At 34.5% G+C, this 21,499-nt stretch overlaps 2 protein-coding genes across 2 annotated transcripts in view; one reads left to right on the top strand and one right to left on the bottom strand.

Moving 5' to 3' along the window:
- Window positions 1–21,499, bottom strand: part of LOC115880928 — a 270,255-nt gene that overhangs the window by 108,176 nt on the left and 140,580 nt on the right. The window lies entirely within an intron of this gene.
- The window catches only part of LOC115880923 (cytochrome P450 4d2-like), a 39,423-nt gene continuing 34,322 nt past the window's right edge, over window positions 16,399–21,499 (top strand). Inside the window, exon 1 of the mRNA XM_030898254.1 lies at window positions 16,399–16,646. Coding sequence (XP_030754114.1) covers window positions 16,472–16,646 — 175 coding nt within the window. The 5' untranslated portion in view covers window positions 16,399–16,471. The remainder of the gene's footprint in view (window positions 16,647–21,499) is intronic.

The following is a 21,499-nucleotide window of genomic DNA, read 5'->3' as shown; positions in this document are numbered from 1 at the left end:
AGCTCACGTCGTATTGTCGGTAAGCAAAATCCCTGTCCAAAAATCTTGACGATGAGCGCCATCACCCGTCATAATTGGAAAACTTTTGGTGGAACCATTTTGAATATTTCACTTACAGTACGTCTGTCCGTTCTGTGGCTACGGGGTATCCGTGAGAGGGGAAACGATATTCTCTCGATGTTTTTCGTAAAAAATAGACAACGCGTTTCATCAATAAAAATTCTACAATTTTGCCAGTAGCCAATAAAATGAGTGGGCGGAGCGATTTGCAGTGACGTCTCGTCAAGTCGACGTATAAAATAAATTGCTGTTTATTTAAATATTTTTTTTGTCCGCATTCCTTTCATAGACACAGATCCAGCAGATGTACTGCACATGGCCCTGCTGTGCACACCGCTAAGAGACGTGGAAGGGGATATTGCAGATTTGTCTCAGTTGACCGGTTGACCCAATCAATACCTCTCTCAGTACTTAAAGTTCTAGGGAAAGGTGTGTAAAATGTGTGTCATGCGTTCAGCTTCACGATTTAATTACGTCTCGTGATACTTAATTTGTTTATTTATTAACGAGTCGTTGTAATTTTCTCTATAGCTTGAATTTTTTTAAGTGCAAGCTAGAAACACTTGCATTTTTGGTAAAAATAAGCGGAATTGAGTGGGTGTTCGATAGTGGTCGCGCTATTAGAACTCTGGATTCAAAAATCAATATCTCGAAATCTATTAGAAATAATAGATTGTAGTTTTTTCAAGAACTTTGTTAATATTTCTGCTGTATTTTCTTTGTAGACAGTATGTGAAAATCTTTATCAATAAAAAAATTACACGATTGCTGAAAATTGCTATGGTCTAAAAGAAAATGGATGGATTGTTTACAATTTTTGAATGGAAAAAACAACCTTATCGAATTTTTCTTATGTAAACATATTGTAAAATATCCGATCTTGAAAATAAAAAAAGGTTTCAATATCTAAAGCGGTTCTTGAGTTATGGCCTGTTATGTGTTAAAAAGTTGAGTTTTTAAATTATCGCGATTTCTGACGTTTTCTCGTTATAAAAAAATGACACCCTAACGATATCCTTATAATTCCATTTCACATGCTCAGAAACATATCTAATGATTTTATCTAGTTACAGTATTGGACAAAAGTGGATGAACCAATACCAATAATTGCAAAGAAAATCAGATTTGAGGTGTTAAATATCAAAATTATTTTATGTACCTTTGTATGTTAAAAGTTTAATACATTCTCACCAAAATACTACAAACAAATATAAATTCTTTTGTTAGTCTTATCATTTATAGATAAGAATTGGCAAATATTGCTTTTTTGTCTTGGACAACAGTAAATGAGCCAAATATTTTTAAAAATCGTTAGTTTCATTTGTTCTGCTTTTATGAACAATTGCGATTTAAAAACATTTGAGCTCTTGTGATATATCATGCCACGTGGAATTAACTTGTCTGCCGATCTTAAGTTGCGAGTAGTGAATGCTTTTAAGGATGGTTTGAAGCAATCGGAAATCGCTAAGCAATTACGCCTTGGAAAATCAGCGGTACATTATATTTTAAAGAGATATAATGAGAGAGAAGGTGTCTCTATAAAAAGAAAACCAGGACGACCTAAAAAAGTTAGTCCCAATGTGATAAAAGCTATAAAACGAATTTCTTCACAAGATCCATTTTTGCTGTCAACGAAGATAAAAGCAAAACTTGAAGAAATGGGCTATCCACCAGTGAGTACAAGGACGATCCGACGTAAATTAGTTAACCAGAAGTTGTTTTCCCGAAGAGCCGCCAAGAAACCACTGCTATCAAAAAAAAAATTTGAAGACCCGATTAGCATTTGCCAAGGAACATCAAAACTGGACTGTGGCACAATGGAAAAAAATTTGTTTTAGTGATGAATCAAAGGTTAATTTGGTGTCATCAGATGGAATTCAACATGTAAGAAGACCTCCCAACACACGATTGCTACCAAATACACTCTAAAACATGGTGGGGGCTCAATCATGGTATGGGGCTGTTTTTCTGGGTATGGGATGGGGCCTCTCCATAAAATTGAGGGCATAATGGATCGGTTTGGCTACAGAGACATTTTACAAAATCTTTTAGTGCCTCATTTGGAGGAAAAAATGCCAGTTGTACACTACTTCCAACATGTGAAATGTTGATTCATGACCCGAAACATGCCTCACAATTGGTTAAAAGGTTTTTGGAAGATGAAATGGTGACTGTTCTCAAATGGCCATCGCAATCCCCAGACCTGAATCCAATAAAAAATTTATGGGAAATTTTGGATCAACACATTAGGACCAAATTCTACAAAAATAAGCAAGAATTATTTGCAGCTTTGGAAGAGTCTTGGAAAAATATCGATTTTTCTATAATTGAAAATCTTCTGTGATCCATGCCTAAGCGATGTCTGAAAGTAATTAAGAATAAGGGTTATTACACTAAGTACGAGTAAATTATAAGTTAATTTTTCAGTTTTTGTTAACATAAGATTTTTTTTTATTAAATATATATTTTGTTCATCTACTTTTGTCCAATAGTTTTTTCAATTTAAATTTATTGCTACCTTATTAAAGCACATTAAAAAAAAAACATGCTATTTATTTTTATAGCACTGACACTAGACTTCAAGTAAATATAGCTCAAATTTTAATTTGTTTATTACGAAAAAACCATTATTTTAACAAAGTTCATCTACTTATGGCCAATACTGTATCTCTTGAAAAAAAAGTCTTTTAAAAATAAGCGGTTTGCGATCGTGATTTTACTTTACTTGATAGGGAAAGGCGTACCGGCAACGCCGCAACAGCACACCGTCGCATTTCTTTCACTCCGACTTAATAAGATCCCTATGCCATTTACTTCCACACATGTAAATGCCGACCCAAAAGTAACAGTTGCCAGCACGGTATATGGTATGGTATCTATAGATGGCACCAATTTCCCTACATCATAAACCCATATGAATTAAATAAGACAGTGCTTTTAATAAAAAAAAATCCTTTATATCTGCACTGGAAATATAATTTAAAATTATTAATAAATAAAAATAAAGGAAACATGTCATAACGAAAAATATTGTTTTGAAGATTTTCTATTTTATTAAATTCAGGTTTAAATATTTATGAAATCAAAACTAAATCGTTCCACATATTTTCTGTTAAAATATATTGAACAATGATGTATAAAACATATTTCTGTTAAATAATTAAATTTCAATGAAAAATGCGGATAGATTTTTATTAAACATTCAAAAAATGCGCTCTGCAATAAAATTTAAATTTCACTAAAATGTGTCTAGGAAAAATATTGTTTTTAATTTAAAATGGAAATACATAAATTTTCGAACAAGTTATAAAAGTCGTAATTAATATTACATATGAGTTCATTTCTCTGAACTACAATAATATTTTATGGATGCAATAATAATAAAAGCTCGTAATTAATAATCATAACGAGTGCCAGTAGCTGTTTCTATAAAATGCTCTAAATATATCAATATACAGAATAATAATATTTCGTTTTTGCATTTACATCTCAAAATATTAAAAAATATTTTTTCACGCTATCAACGTGTATTAATTTACTAGAAATATTAATAATGGGATGAATTTGCGAATATGTTATCTATCAGGGGCGCAGACTTTTATAAAACCTCGTGGGTGCTCATCAAATATGAGTAAATGTAACAAATTTCCAGGTTGGTACATTTATCGTATTTATTACAATTTTTTACATACGTAACATACATAACAAAATTAGGAAAATACCATATCAATTTGTCATCTTTACAATAATTATTCTGTTGAGTATAATTTGAGTCATGCAGAAAAAAAAATAGTCCAGATCTTAAATGTCCAGATACCAATTTGTGAAAGTATATCTTCTATAGATCGGGGAAGTTAGCAACTCATTGAAAGCAGGAATTATAAAATACGATCCTGCTTTGGTTGCTACAATCCTGCTTTATCCCAAGGACTGTATATATTCTAAAGGACTGTTCGATCGCGTCAAATCGCCGCTGCCGTATTCGCCGTGGAATGTCACGTCACGCGCTGACCAGCGCTCCACAGTGCGGCGGATGGTTATTCTAGCGGGACAAAATCTCAAGAGCTATGTTTGGGACTTAAAATCTAAGAACGTAGCAAATGGTCTAATATATAGCAACTATATGGTTAAATTTATTTATTTATTAACAACTTAATTTATTAATAAATAAATACAAGATAATAAAACTATATATTATTCGTACATGATACACAAAAACCGTATTGTAAACTATTGCCAAATACATAAAATTATGATATCAAAAAACTCTTTAGCAGTTATTTTTAAATTAATTTGTAATCTTGTGACACCCTCTATAATTTATTTTAAAAAAATATATTTTATTTTGAAAATAATAAATAAGATAGATATTTTAATTTTAATTTTAACACTCGGTAATTGTAAATTCATATATTAAGTATCTAAGACAATTTTTTAAACTCAGTGCCTTTTGATGGAGTTGTTTTGTTTTTATACTATCCGATTGAAATGAATCTTTTTGGGCATTCACCTGTTAAGCTTGAACTCCCTGTGACTGCGACTACCTGTGTTGGTAACTATTGGTAACTCAAAAGATCTACATCATTCAATATATCGATATTTGAAAAAAAAGTGTAAGTTTGATATCTGCAGAACAAAGGCACGAAGGATTTTAACAAATAATATACATACAGTAGAAAAGTACATACCTTTGGCAATCTTCAACATAATTTGGCTTTCTAATAAAATGTATAAGCATTTGTAAATATTTTGTTTTCGTATGATCTCTGCCTTGCTGAGCAGAAAACGACCAAATTTGGTTTATAAAAATGTATCGAAATACAAAGAATATTCATGCATTTTTGTATCAATTGGAATGTCTACTATTTATTCTTATCAGTACACATTTTTTGGCTTATTTCTAACCAAACGCTTTTGTCCCGCTAAATTTATCTTCCAACGCACTGTGCGCTCGTCCGTCAAATGCAAAAAAGTCATATATATGCATAACTGTCACTGTCTAAAATCTTTAGCGCCAACTTCAACTCGGTCAGTAGATGACGTAAAAAAACTGACAGTGCAGGAAGATAGGAATCGAACTATCCTTATCTCTATAGGATCCTTGGCTTTATCCTGCTTCAAATCCTAACCCAGCCACACCTACCAATTTTGAGCTATAGTTACTTTTATTTTGGTTGCTGACTTCCCAGTTGGCAACACATGAGACACAATCAGACTTAAACTTGCTGTAACTTAAAAACAGCAAGTGTTGCTGGGATAAAATTTAGAGCAGGATGCAACAGGGGTATAGCAGTACAAGCAGGAAAAAAATCGTATTTTAAATTTCAATCTAGAATATCATGGCTGTGTTAAAACACTAATTATAATCAAGATGCCTTGGAAAAATAGGTTTGATCGTCTATACACTGAAAAAAAGGATCTCTCAGTCGAAATGAATATGACTTTGACACAAAAGATTGGCGCTTTTCAATAGGACCAAGAACGACGGTTCTTTGCCCAAAGCATTAACTATCTTTTCATAAGCTTTAAAAAATTACTTTAGAGAATAGAAGAATCTATCTGTCCAAAGTATTTCACTCTTGACCCAAAATTAATATGCAAAGAAGTTCTTGCTCCAAGAACAATAGTCTCTCTGATTCATGCAAACATTCTTGATTGAAAAGGGACATTTCTTGATTAAAGAGACACTTTTCTTAAACCAATAGCGAATGCCATTGACTCAACTAAAATTTATTTTGATCTAAGAGAAGTATATACATCATATACAGGCATATTACGAGGTATATTTTCTGATAAATTTAGGTTTTCCTAGTCTGTAGTAAGTAAAGTGATATTATTTTCCTCGATAGTAGGTATTTCTGCTTCTTCACTCCTTGGTATTTTTTGGGGTGGTTCATCACTCTACAAATTACAAAAAAATGTTACATCACGATTAATCAAAGTAAAGCAAACAAATTATTAAAATTATAAGCTTTGGTCACATTTTGAATTTTTTAATACGACGACTCGAAATTCTAAAATTTTTGTAATTATTTGCATAAAAATATCGATACCTATATTCTTATTCTATATATAGTCACGCATGCATTATCTAAACAGTTGCATTAGGTAAATGTCTCTTACCTTCAAATATAGCAAATAAATGCTCTAATTTCCATTTTTTCAGAAACTCTTTTAAAGAATCCATATATTCTAAAATTTGTCCATAAAAAATGACAAATGCATGTTAATAACGATCACTAATTTGTTATACGATATGCGTTTAAAAAGCAAATTATGCAAAATTCCAAGTGGAAAATTCCAAGCAACAAAACCCGTGCGTACTATGATGTGCGACCTATGAAATGCGACGTGAGACTGATCGGACTGCCGACTGATTGTATATACCGCCCTTCGTCATCGTCTTTGCGTGTCGTTATTATTTTTCATCAAAAGAGTATTTAGCTATTGGAAAAATGGCCATGTTTCTTGAAAGTACTTCCTAGCGTATTTTTGTTATTATCTTAAAACAAAGTAACTTGCACTTGGTTGAATGAAAATAGATTCAAGAGAAATTTTCGAATTTTTCAAGACAACAAGTTTTCTTGAGTTAAGAGAGTTTTTCTTCAGGCAAAATATTTTCTTTTACGCTAAAATAAATTCTCTTGCCACTAATTTTTTTTTTCAAGAACGATGACGACTTTAGTTCAAGTCTATCTTTTTTATCAGTGTAGTTTTTCGCGTCTTGTCCTGGCCAGTTAATAGATGCCAAAATCGTATTATAAAAAATAATAAATCGTCATTTTGCTCTAAATATCTGACTGCAATGCAAGATAATAAAATTTTATTAACTTGAAATTAGTTCCAAACATATATTTCTTAGAGAATGTACAGTTTCTAGAGTTCAGCGGAGTTGACCTTCTGCTTGCCGTTCCCTTAATACGAAACCCTCAGCGGGCGCCAAGAACTGGATAAAATAAATGGATTTACGCTGTTTTGTCATGAGAGAGCGTAATACTATTGCCTTTCAGTTCTCACTATAGCAAAATTAAATATTTTATTAAGAAAAGGCATTTTTATGAATATATATTTAGACGGGTGGCCTCTAAAATAAGGTCAATATTGGCACTTAGAGAGATATTTTTCGGACTCAATGAGTTTGGGAAATATCAACACAAATATAGCCGGAAAATATATGAAATATTTTCTATTCACTAAACACTAATGCAGGCACAGATGTCCACAATGTATGGAAATTAAAGACAATGTATTTAGGGTCAAACATATACTACTAACTCGGATTGAGCTTAACATGGATTTTAATTTATTTATAGAAATATTCGACATTAGCAAAAAAAGCTAATAAAAATTTTATATTGGGTAATTTTAAATTAACTCAAATTTCCATGTTCATCTTCATCGGTTTTTTCTAACTTACTTCTAATATACACACACCGGAAAAATCTAGGGATATCATTTTATTAAAGTTAAAAATAAATGTTTTGAATAAACAACCACATATTTGTAGGCCGATTCTTTCTACTTCGATTGAAACGAAGTAGTCACACTAGTTATTTCTAAATTTGGGATATTTGCAGAAGTGTTTGTGCATTTTTTGTCAAATGTATAAAAAACACCTAGCATCAATTGATCGAATTTAACCTGTACTGGCTATGTTTTTATGATAACTGGCCAAAATTCATTCAAATAACTATGTTTAGTATTAAACGACATTATGGAGCGTAGACATCTTAACAGAGACGAAATGTTAAGGGCCATGGGTATGCTCGAAGCTGAAATGCGCCAAATCGACGTAGCTAGAGCATTAAATACAACGCAAAGTGTAATATCGCGATTAAGTGCAGGCTATCGTGAAAGTGGTGATGTTGCTGAAAGGCACACAGGGCGACATCGCATTACTACCCCTCAGCAAGATCATTTTTTACAATTAAATGCTCGACGCCGACCGACTCTTACAGCACCAGAGCTTAGTTTAATTCTCCAGGAAACACATAATGTAACCGTTAGTCCTGACACTATTCGCAATAGATTAAGAGAGGTCAACTTAAGAAGCAGACGCCCCTGGAGAGCTCAACCCTTAGCGAGACGAAATCGAGAGGTTCGATATTTGTGGGCTCAAGATCATGTTCAGTGGTCGAATGAACAATGGGCCAATGTTCTCTTCACGGATGAGTCACGCTTTGGAATTCATTCGGATTCGAGAAGGCTTAGGGTATGGAGAGAACCGGGAAATCTTATTCGGTTGGGTCATGTTCAGGAAGTGCACCCTTATCAAGGTGGAACAGTTATGGTCTGGGGAGGAGTCCAGTTAGGCCGAAAAACCGATCTCGTTTTTCTTGAAAGGTTTCTAACAGGAATCACATATCGTGAATAATTCTTGAGCCTGTCGTGTTACCATATGCCAATGATTTTGGGAGAAACTCCATTCTCATGCATGACAATGCACGGCCTCATACAGCCAGAATGGTAAGTGAGTTTATCAATGCTCATCAATTAAACATCTTGCCCTGGCAGGCACAATCTCCTGACCTCAACTCCATCGAGCACGTATGGGACGCGGTCGAAAGAAAATTTTTGAGAATGGGTATGCCTCGTGAAACTCGTAGGGATCTGGTTCCGGCAGTGAATGCAGCGTGGCAGGCTGTACCTCAAGAAGAGATCGACAACCTGATCAGGAGCATGGAGAGACGATGTAGGGCTGTAATGAACAGTAGAGGAGGCCATCCACTTTATTAAGTAAAAATGGTTTTATCTTTTTTTCTTTTAATTCACAGTTTAGAATAAAAAAAATGTGTGTATTTCTTTGAGTTCAATAAAAATCAAGGTAAATTTGAAAAATTTGGTAAATTTCGCATTTTTATTTCCAATACGTCCTCTAAACTATTTGTTTATTTTAATTTTATTATTTTAGAAATGCAAATAATAAAATTACTGACGATGGCTGGATAAAATTGTAATATCCCTGGACTTTTCCGGTGTGTGTAGTTTTTAACACATACATAAATGACTTAGTAGGATTGTACACTATACAGTCCTACTAAGTAAGTTGTGGGTGTCAATGCAAAATTTTGGTATCAGTTGTTGGTATGTCCAAGCAACAAGAAAATTATACGAGGGTTGCAGTAGCACAGTTAAACTTGGAAACAATATTTCCCAAGAATTTCTTGTGAATAAGGGCTTATTTAAAGTATATTTGGCGGAAGGGTTGGACTAAAGGGTTGGAAGATGAAATGCCGTGGAATGGGAATCCCAGTAGGAAAAGACACTTTATATACCTTTTACTGTTTGCCGACGACCAGGTCTTAATAGCGGGGGACAGAGACGACTCCAGTTGGATGTTTAGAAAACTGCATGAGGAATTTTCGAAATGGGGCTTAATAATTAACACAATGAAGATAGAGTACATGGTAGTGGGTGATGCCCAACGTGAGGATTTGGATGTGGGAATCTGCACAATTAAAAATGTCTGTACGTTTAAATACTTAGAGGTCACTTTTACAACAAATGAAAAAAGTACTCAGGATATTGCAAATAAAGTTGGTTAAAACTTAACTCGTTGTTGTGGAGTGACAAAATTTCCCAAAAAACAAAAATTCTACTATATAAAGCCATTGTAGAGAGCATTACCACTTATGGCGCTGAAACGTGGGAACTAAACAAAGTTGCTGTCTCTTGAAATGGATTTTCGGCGAAAAAGTTGTCGCTTTCCAAGACTGGAACACATCTCGAATCAACGAATACGAGAAACTATAGGAGAAAAAGATACTATTCTCGACGCCGTTGACAGCAAAATACTACGTTGGTACGGACACCTCCAACGAATGGATGATAACCGATGGCCAAAAAGAATTCATTCATAGATACCAAGCAAAAGGCGGAAACGTGGAAGACACTTCCATGATGGAAGCAGGGCGTAGGTGACGCTATGAATTCAAGGGGCCTTCAGGAAGACTGGACAGACAGAAATCTGTGGAAGTTGAGAAGCGGGAGACGACGAATGTCGTAAAAATCCGCTATATATATATATGCATGAATGACGCTATCAGCGCAAAAACGGCCTAACCCCCAAAAGCTTATTTTGAGATAACATGGTAAAGTTTACTGACAATAACGCTACTATGCTGTTTTTTTTTTCTCAGGTAAGATTTCGACAGACAATGACAGAAGAAAAGCAGATGACGTCCATACCAATTTATTTATTTTCCCAAAAAAAGTTTCTAATATTTTTTAAGTTAACTGTGGATGGGTTTAAATATAAATCCGTCATGCGTCATTTCTTGCTGATTTTAACCAGTTTTATTGGTTTATTTCAAAAATGACAGATCATAATTTCAATTTTATTGGTTTGACGGAACGATGAACGACAAACGGACGCCGATGCGTCTGAACGCGCCTTTAGATTTTTGAGAGTTGTCAAAGTCTGGCCATATTATAGGTTATAATTTTGTGTCAACTTATGTCAAATACCCTGCGTTTTGGAAGATGATGCATTTTGATTCGTGTTATTACGTGTGTTTTGTGTCTTTTGAAGTCAAGTGGAGGAAAAATCGGGGGAAAATTAACTGTAGACCCAGAGCACAGTTTATAATTAATACTCGGTGCCCAGGGAGAAAGTCTTATACACCAATAAAGTTACCATCAATAAAGTTTGTAATGATCGATGAGTAATTGATTTTAGTAATGCAGAAAAGTAATGTCAAAAAGGTACTGGTTTAAAAAAATTAAAATTAAAGTTAATTAATCAACCTTTAAGGTATAAAATTCGGCAAGCCTTATTATTAATAAAATAGTTTGTCTTATTTATGTTGTTTTATTTATTTCTGTGGAATATTACAAATTTGTATTTGTACATAAGTTATATTGATAAATATAATCATAATTGCGGGAAGTTTCATAAAGCTTGAAAGTAAGAAATAGTAATTTTTTATATTTTTTGGTACCTATATGTATGGTGTTTTGTTCTTTTTAAGACAATGTAGATTCCTTTATTTCATTTAAATAGTTTGTTATACAGATGGCCAAAATATTACCTCTTCAATTTTATTGAACGACCCTGGGTTATTATACTACAATATGAATAATAAATTATAAAAAATTTAACTTAACAACAACAACTGTTATTATAAATGCACCAAACAGAGTTAAAATTAAAGCAAATAAAAGAGCAATGAAACGTTTTAGTGCGCCATTTTGTTTGCAACATTGAGGCAGTTTCTTCGCCAATTTAAGTCTCCCTGATGAAATTTACTTTCCTGAATTAGATCCTTGCTTGTGACAGCTCATGTAAGCCCCATTTTCCGGCTCGTAGGTTAGTTAGTTGTCGCAAATGCGTTTCAACAATGGTCCGAAATGTACTTTCCAAATGGCCATAGCGTTCTTTACTTTACACGTTTCATTGAAGTAGACACAGTAAACCAAACATTTGTAAAATGAACGATTTTCATGATCGATATCTTTACCCAAGTAGCATTTTCACGACTTGCGACCACATGTTTACTAAACACAACGTTGGATTAGTTACAAAAAATAGTTAGCTCCCTACCTTGGGTATTGAAATAAATTTAAACGTTTTTATAACGTTGTGCCGACGTTGGACTAGTACTACAGCAAAGTAGAAGCTTCTGCGACGTCGAATAAACGTTGTCTTGTAACCTTTTTTGCTTAAGTGATCTTTAGGTGATTTGGACAACGTAGTTACAACGTTGGATAATATAGAGTTTTCCGACGTCAGTTTCAGGACCTATTCCAACGTTATGCAAACGTCGTCTGTTTTACTAATTCCAACGTTGTTTAGATTTCCTTATTCTTACGTTGGTAGGACGTAGAGTCACTACCTTTTTGCAACTGTATTGAACCATAACCTTAAATCTTAAATTTTCAATTCATTGTTCTGTTCAGTCAGACAGTTCAGTGCTGTTTTTGTTTTTATAAAAAAAAAACTTAATTAAAATGGGACATAAGAAAGGTACATATAAAACTAAATTTAAATATACATCGACATATATTACCGACACTTCCTCGTTTATTTAGATTATAGAGGGCGGCACAAGCTAGACTCTAGAATGACTAAATTAGGCAATCTTGCGACTAGTATACTACCTGTTAAGGCCGAACTGCGACTTTATTAGTCCAGTATGCGACTACTCGAACTACTCCATCTTAATCTCCAAAACAACAAAGTTAAAGCCGCCATGTTGTTAAATAAGAAAATGTTTCGTTCTTAAAATAGCAATTCCTGCTTTTTGAATACATTAACTTGAAATATTTGACCCTAAAAAATACGCGGAAACAATTTTTTCGAATGCGAATAAATTATTCTCATTTTACTAAAAAAAAAATTCAAGAAAATTTTTAAAACTTCTTTAATTTCAAGGCCCATTAGTATTTTTTAAAGTAGAAACAATACATTTATCAATAAAGTTGTTTGCGTTTAACTTTTTACCTTGGGTAACGAGTTACAGAGTCGGTTAAAGTGTTTCAATAATTATGATCTTCAAACATCCTCCACACTTAAATACTTTTGTTTTGTTTTCCTTCACTGCCATCTGACATATGTCTCTAACTAAATTATAAATATAATATTTTTACTATAATTATCCCAATTTAGGATAAAACGCGACTTAGACGCCATATTAGTTTTGTATTTCTGTGAATTAGGATTTTAAACAACGTTGCAGTTTGTACTAAATTAGGCTTCTAGCCAACGTCCGTCGGTATCCAACGTCGTTTCGACCCAAAAATTATTCTCCAAACTAGTGCAGACTAGGGTTGGCACGAGGTTGTGCCGACGTTGCGCCCCGACGTTTGGTCGCGTGACACAACGTTGTCCCGACTCCAAATGCTGCTTGGGTAGTTATCGAGTTAAAAATAAAACTTTTTTATTCTGTTATATGGAGCGATCAAGAATGATGAATTCCAATGCGATTCAATTGATGGCTATTCTGATTTTGCTCAATTCGTTGGCAATTAGTTTAAAACAGCGTCTACACTATGCGAAAAACTCTTCGAAACATGTCAAGGTCGCATTTCGTCTCCCAACTTTGACGCATTTCGATGTATTTCCAGTTGTCTTGACCTACTTCGGTTTGCTTCGACCTACTTTCGATTTTTAAAGGCGCCTGAATACTACAGAAATATATTGTAAAATATTTCGGGGTGTAACGGCTGTTTTATAATATGTAGCCCGTTTAAAACTAATCAAAACTACATGAAAAACAAAACGGTTTTAATCTCTGACATTTTTCTAATTTAATTATTGAATAAGTGTATTAATGGCCCCTTCTTTGGCGAATCCGTCTGCTTCCTGATTGCCCACCACATTGATGTGGCCTGGCACCCAGCACAGAGAATTTAAGGTACATAATATTTTTGCTAAAGAATTCGTCCTTTCCAGCGAAAAGTCTATGTCTCGACTTGTCCGGTTGGCAGGAATTTGCTTCAGCTCTAAAATAACTATGTTGGCTATAATAGACAATTTAAATTTACCATCGTCAACAGCATGGTACATGGCGTCAGTATTTATAGTACACCCCAGTATTTATAGTGCAGTGTCTAGTAATCTAGAGAAAAGTTTGCCGTTGCGCCCTCTAGCTGCTATATTCTACAAACTTGAAAGCAATTTCCAAATTGCTGGAAATTTTGCTTTTTAGTTTAGTATAGTGATGGGTTGTTATTTAACTATCTGTTATTTTATAACAATTATTTATAAATAACATAACGCAACCGTTACTACTTCTAAAAAATAACAGATATAAAATAACGATACGTAGAGATCGGCCGCTCGCGATACGAAAAACGAAGCCGGCGCTCTGCATCACCACGAAATTCTATGCTGCTCGAAGCAATTCCAAAAAACAACTAGTATGGATGACATGTTATTTCGTCAACCATCGATACAGACGGCGAGACAACGGAGTGGGGAAAGCGCTACCAGGCGCTACGGCGAACGTAGCTGCTTCGGTCGATACCGTCGATTGTCGTATTTACAACAGCTTAAAAATAATAGGATATAAAAGAAGCAGGTTTTTTGAAACAGTTGCGGGCATAACGCCTGGCGGTGGAGATAACAGGAGTGGGAAAGGAGCGCTGCTGCATCGGTCGATTGTCGATGGAGGCTCGCAACGGGTTGGAGAAGCAGTCGTTTTAGATATGTTGTTTTTCAACCTGTTACGAGCATAACAGGGCGGCGGTCGAGATAATCGGTGTGGGAAAGAAAAGCTGCTGCATCGGTCGATTGTCGATGGAGGTTCGAAACAGGTTGGGGAATAACGCATCAGTTGTTTTAGATACATTCTGTTTCAACCTGTTACGAACATAACGGACGGAGGTCGAGATATTATGGCGCTGTATGTTTCAGTACTTACTTATTAAGTTTCAATATTTAGGTATTTATTTATTCTGAAAAATTTTCAGAATAATATTTTAAGATTTTTTAAAAATGTATACAGGGTGTTTTGAAAAATCTGGTCATTGGATGATTAATCACGATCCTGCTTAAAGCCCTTGACGTAAAAAGCTGATTTTTGGAAAACGGATTGACTTTAATGTGTAGAGGTTCGATAAGAAGGGATTTTTCGAAACTCGAATTCTAAGGGGTGAAACTACTCTCAAATATTAGAATATTTTTATTTAAAAACCGGTGAGTTTTTCGGAAAAACTCTTAAAACACGTATATTTTATTATGTTGTTTTACACATTTTAAGATTTTTTAAAAATATATACAGGGTGTTTCATAAAATATGACCATTGAGTAATCATTATTCTGCTTAAACTGCTGGACGTTTAAAGCTGTTTTTTTGCAAACGGATTGACTGTGGGGTTGAGGTTCGATAAGGAGGGGTTTTTCGAATCTCTAATTCCAACAGGGTGAAAACGCCCCTCAAATATTACAATATTTGTTATTTAAAAAACGGTTAGTCTTTCGGGAAAACGCCTGGACACATAATTTATTTTGTTTTTTTACATATTTTGATTTTAAAAATCATACAGGGCGTTCCAAAAGTTGAGCAATTGATTAACCACGATTCTGCTTAAACTGCTCGACGTTAGAAAGCTTATTTTTGGCAAATGAGAAAAATTTTATCCAGTTTGTATGTTAATGGAAATTCTTGTTTTGCTTTATCATCACCATTAGAAATTATTAATTCGACGCGAACGAAGTCGCGGGTACCCGCTAGTTTAAGTGTAAAATTAATTCGAACTCTAGTGTGTAGTTGGTTTACTTATGAAGAATATACTACACATTTTCTTATATTGCTATTTTTTGACCGCAAATGGTAAAATCATAACTAAGAGCTTCTCGCCCGTCGAGTGAGATGCACCCTGTACACTGCTACGCAATTCAGGGTCTACGCGTATCGAGGGACAGGGCGTAGGTAGATCGCAATGTGTAGGTATAGACGAGTGGCGGAATTTTGGCTTTTTTTATATCGCAATATATCGCAACAGCGCTTATTTGTAAACAACCACCGTTTTTAGAGAGGTATTTTAGATAACAATCGATATTCAGAAATGTTTTGACACCCTGGAAATACTACCACCGATCACGTCATTGTTGCAACTTGCAACTGCGTTAATACGCCTGGCGGTGACCGTCTCATACTCTTTCAGATATTTAGCAATAAAATAAAGAAACCTGTTATTTTTAAGCTGTTATTTTAAGCTGTTTTTTATAAATAACTATAACAGTTTCAACTGTTATATAAAAATAACAGTTTTGCCCATCACTAGTTTAGTATCATTTTTTTCCGTAGGTTCTACGACTAAAGTCCCATACTCACTATACGCTGATACGGTTAATTGGTTGTATGGTCAACTGGTTGATTCGGATACAATATGATCGAAAAAAAAAAACGGCGCCCAGTTGGCTTGGAAATGACAATCGATGACATTTCCCCATATAATTTTACATATAAAATGACAGCCATCTACATTACATAGCCATCGCTGACGCTGTTTTTTTCGATCATCTTGTATTTACTGATGTAACAAATAATAATAAACCTTTATCGAAGAACCAATAAAATATCTGTAAGTAAATTCATTTGTGGATAAAAAGTACTACCCAAAACAATAATTAAATGACCTACTTATACAAAGATAAAATCAGAAGAGGCGTTGCGATTTTTTATTATTATTTATGAGATTTAAATGGACAAACAACCTTCATTTATGTATATTTGAGTATATTTGCTATAAGATAAATTTACAGTATTATTGAAATCATTTCTTAATTTTCGTATCGTATTAATTTCAACAATTTTTAATGAAATGGCACTTAATGTCCTTGGTATGTATTGATAACGTACGCACAACGATTTTAATAGTAATTTTGATTGAAATAAGTTATTTTGATAATTGCGATGTGCGTGGCGTTGTAGGAAACAATTCTGTTTTGTTTATTGAAGCAATAATGCTCTGTATTTCTGTACTTTGTCCCATTGCGGCTGCTTTTATATTAGTTTTACTGACACCATTATTTAACTGGTACATAAGTGTTTATAAAAATAAGAGTTTAAAAAATATACCTGGTCCGAAGCCATATCCAATAATAGGAAATTCAAATCTGTTAGGAAAGACTCCAAGTGGTAAGTAAGAAAGTATGTTATATCCAATGCGATGATGAACTATAAATTTATTTAACCCATAGACTTAAAATAAAATATAGACTGAGCATCTCATTCATAAATAGCTGGAACATGCGGTCAGACAATGTCTTGTTATTGTTATGTTATTGTTTTGGGTTATAACGAGTGCGACACGAGCGATAGATAGTTTGTCTCTGTCGTATCGGTCGTTCCCTGACGACTCTGCCGAGAAACACAACACTGTCTTTCGTTTCTCAAGTACACCTGAACTCTCCGTATCATAGCCGGGTAATTTTTTTATTTTAATGAAGCTATAATTAAATTAAAAATATATCGTTTTTAAACTTTTTTATATTTTATTAAGATTTAGGACAGATTTTTTAAATAAAAGTTTAGAAAAAACGTCTTAGAGTCCAAAAAAGGATAAAAATAATAAAATACACGTTAGAAAAGAAATTTTATAATCGAAATTACGTAATTTTTGAAATTAATAATAAATTATTAATTTTAGTCAAACATTTACAACCCCTAATATTAATCAAAACAGGATATATTCCACAGATATAATAGAATCGGCGACAGGGAGAGAAAAAAAAATATGATTGTTGTAACTTTTTTTCTGGTTAAGTGATATCTTATTATGTAAATTAGAGAAAACATAGATCTGTTCCATTAAAGCAAGGAAGGTGATAGGAAGTGGATAAAATGAAAACTACATTTATTTAACTCGGTACTGTCTTTGTTATACCGGGTGCGTCCCAAAAGTGGCTCATCCCCATAATATTTTTATATTTTCAAATAAAAAAAAACAAGATTTAGTATGTTAGTATATGACATAAATTAGGATTAATTGACGCATTCAATTGTTTTTGGTCACTTCCTGTTTCACCGGAAATGACTATAACTTTTAATTTTTAAACGGCACCCTCGGTATATTTCTACTTTATTCGATAGAAAATGACACTCTGGGTAGAATCGAATTTGACCCACCCTGTACAATGATATGTCACACTTAATATTTTTTTTGTTAACATTTAAACACAATTTATTTAAACTAATTTCAAGTCCGGTTCTATTTTTTTTAAATATTTAATCTATTCATCGTTAGAATATTGATAAGCTTTCAAACTTAACAATGACGTGGCGTAAAACATTGAATACCGAAAATCAAATGAAATAATAAAATAATAAAAATTAATATAAAATAAATAATATAAATATAATATAATATAATATAATATAAACAATCAAAAATCAAATAATTTCACCGGAAGATCGGTTGGAAATGGAAATGGTAGAGCATTATAATGGCCAGTGAGGTTCCTGTACCGGTCGCCAAAGGGCGGAGGGACGGTGTATCATTACTTGACTTCATTTTTTGTAAAAGTGAAATCAATATATCTCAACATTTACAATAAAGAGTAGAAAATACATAAAATTTAACGAAAAATAAATTTGTGCAATTGGGCAGGTGGTGCGTCCAGGTGGTCACAGAAAGCTAATCAGATTCAAGAGTACGCCACGCATCATGATTACCGTAAATTCTTCGAGGCTGTAAAAGAAGTGTACGGCCCAACCAAGAAGGCAAGCTGCCCAATCATGGCACAAAATGGCGAACTTCTAAAAGAGGAAGAGCAAATCAGAAACCGCTGGAAAGAGCATTACAGCCATATCCTTAACCAAGAAAAATAACCCCAATATGGAAGCGCTAAACACAATACCTCAGTATAACAGCCTCGATGTATTAGATATCCCAATAACAGAACAGGAAATAAAGGCCTCCATAAAACAGCTTAAAAACAACAAATCAGCTGGCTGCGACGCGATTCCGGCGGAAATCTATAAGTGTGCAAGTAAAGAACTTATTGGTCATCTTAAGGCTCTCTTCGATGTCATATGGGAAAGCGGAGAGGTACCTCAGGACTTTTGCAACGCAAATATAGTGAATATATTTAAGAACAAAGGAAGTGCATCAGACTGCGGAAACTACCGGGGAATTTCACTCTTGGCTATCGGCGGAAAAATTCTTGCAAAAATTATGTCAAACCGCCTGCACCCACATATAGAAAAAATCCTTCCAGAATCGCAAACGGGTCTCCGCACTAACCGCGGCACCGTCGATTCCATATTTTCCATCCGCCAACTACAGGAAAAAGTAAAAGAACAGCAGTATAAACTTTATGTTGCCTTCATCGACCTAACAAAAGCCTTCGACTCTGTGAGCAGATATGCACTTTGGGCAATTATGAAAAAGTTCGGAGTACCCAACAAATTTCTTACAGTGTGTAAAAGCCTCCATAACAACAACCAGTCAAGAGTGTCACACCATGGATCACTAAGCGATCCCTTCCTGATAAATACAGGAGTTAGGCAGGGATGTGTCTTACCGCCTCTCCTATTCAACATATTCATGGCAGCGCTCTCCATTATAGTGGACAGCAAACTGCAGGAGAGAGGATTGGGCATTACATACAGATATGATGGCGGTCTGTTCAACATAAAAAGACTCAGGGCAAAAACACGTACAAAATTCATCACAGAACTTCAATACGCTGACGATTGCACTCTAGTTGCAAAAACTGTACAGCAATTACAAGAAATGCTGAACGAAGGCTTTGGGCCTTAAGCTAAACATCGACAAAACTAAAATCATGTGCACTCCCCCGGAAGATCACAACACCGCTATAAAAATCGGAGAAGAACTACTGGAATATGTAGCGGAATTCAATTATCTCGGCAGTTTGATTTCGGAAGGCCAATATCGACTCTGAAATTCAGCACAGGATTAGCAGCGCTTCAAGAGCATTCTGGAAATTAAAAGACAGGGTTTTTTACAACCATGACCTGAGCACAAAAACGAAACTTGCAGCGTACCGAGCAATAATAATCCCCACCATGTTATATGGGAGCGAAATCTGGGTGCCGTACCGCCGACACATGAACGCATTAAACAAGTTGCAACAGAGACACCTTAGACAACTCTTAAGAATCAAATGGTTCCATCACGTCTCAAACGTATCGGTTCTTGAAAAAGCTAACTGCGAGAGTACTGAAGTCATGGTTACAAAATCCCGACTAAGATGGGCTGGTCACGTATGCAGAATGCAAGAAAACCGCATACCAAAATCACTGCTTTACGGTGAGCTTGTAGACGGTAAGCGGAGGCCGGGTGGACAACTCAAAAGGTACAAGGACATTTTCCACGAAAACTTAAAGGGAATTAATGTGCAGAATGAGTGGGAAGAGCAGCTCACAATAGAACTCAATGGAGAAGAATTGTAAACTCAATTAACAGCGAGAACCAAAAAGTTAAGAGGCAACAAAGCAATGAGATTTTTGAATGTCCGGAGTGCGGTAGGCAGATAACATCACGTATTGGGCTTTTCAGTCACAGAAAAGCTCATGAAAGAATACGCCTTGCGTGACCATCTTCTGATGCGTGTCAAATACTCGTCAGCGAGTAATGGCAGTATGTATGTATGCGTCCAGGTGGACGCTGTATCCAAGACGCGCGTATCTCAGATACAGAAAAAGCATGTAGTTAAATTGTACCTTACACATGGCATTCGGTGACGCATACAGTACCGCGCCGCCGAATTTTTACATGTGGAATTTTCAGCCGCCCGGCGACGAAGGTGTATCCGGCCCAAGAAGCATTTTTTGTTTTATAAGTGTGTTAGGAAACTTACCAACACCATATTATACAACCTAAACGCATCTAGAATGGTTGTCGTGAGTTATTGGTAACCATTATATAACACTTATATGCCCTAAACCGTCAATTTTATAACTGTTCCTATGGTAACCCTTAACACTCAAGGTGTGCAACCAAAGTCCTGAAAACTTTCTCAACACCTTTATATATCCTATCGAGTTACCGCTATAAAACTGAAAAGGGTTATATAATAGTTATATAGTGGTGTTAAGAAGGTTCCCAGACCTCTATAGAAATATCGCGCATGCGCGTTTTTTTGAAAATAAACTTGTTTCTTTCTGACTAACTACTTTAATATTTGCCTCTTTTTTTAACATAAAAATTCTCCTACGCAGATAATCCAGACCAGACACAAAAGAGACAAAATGATGTCATCCCTGTTATAGCCTACAAAAGGGTTTGCGTTATGCAAATGACTTTATAGAAATTACTGGCTTAATAAAATCTATTGTGCCTAGCCGGAGTACTAAATACATATGCTATATTAAATTTACTGTGTGAAAATCAATTTTACCTCCAAAAAACACATGCGCCCCCAAAGCAGAATTATTTAATAGATTTTTTTATAAACAAAAAAAAATATGGTAAAATTTTTGTAATGAAAGTCAAATTTATTAATATAAATAATAGAACATACGACTTTTTTAATACATAGAAATAACTGGCAACTGGCCAAAATATAGTTTTGTACCAGTTTTCAACGTTATCTTAGAAATACTCATTGTAGCCAAAAATGAAGACATCAATAATAATGGCGTCCATTATATTTAAAGTGCTATATATTACTTTAGGGTCTGTAACATACTCATCAACCATTATATAAATTTGGTTACTTAAGGTTGCGTAAATGAGTTTGGGTTATTTAAAACACCAATTTTAGTGTTTTATACAACTAAAGGTAACACAAATCACCATCATAAACGCCGGGGTGTTTATGGCTACTTTTAGTCACCCAGAAAACCTTTATGTAACCCCTGGTAACCCCACTGGTAACCCCAAACCTTTATGAAACCCCACATTACAGCAATTTGACAGAAAATGTGCAGAAAACAAAACATAACCTCATAAAATTGAAATAATACTGTTTTGGTACAATTTGATCTATATTTAAAGTGGTAGGAGTTTGCAATAGAGTTCT

The sequence above is a fragment of the Sitophilus oryzae genome, unplaced genomic scaffold (assembly GCF_002938485.1).
Source record: "Sitophilus oryzae breed Bouriz unplaced genomic scaffold, Soryzae_2.0 scaffold_1660_pilon_pilon, whole genome shotgun sequence".
NCBI lineage: Eukaryota > Metazoa > Arthropoda > Insecta > Coleoptera > Curculionidae > Sitophilus > Sitophilus oryzae.
This window is presented reverse-complemented; position numbering and strand designations above follow the sequence as displayed.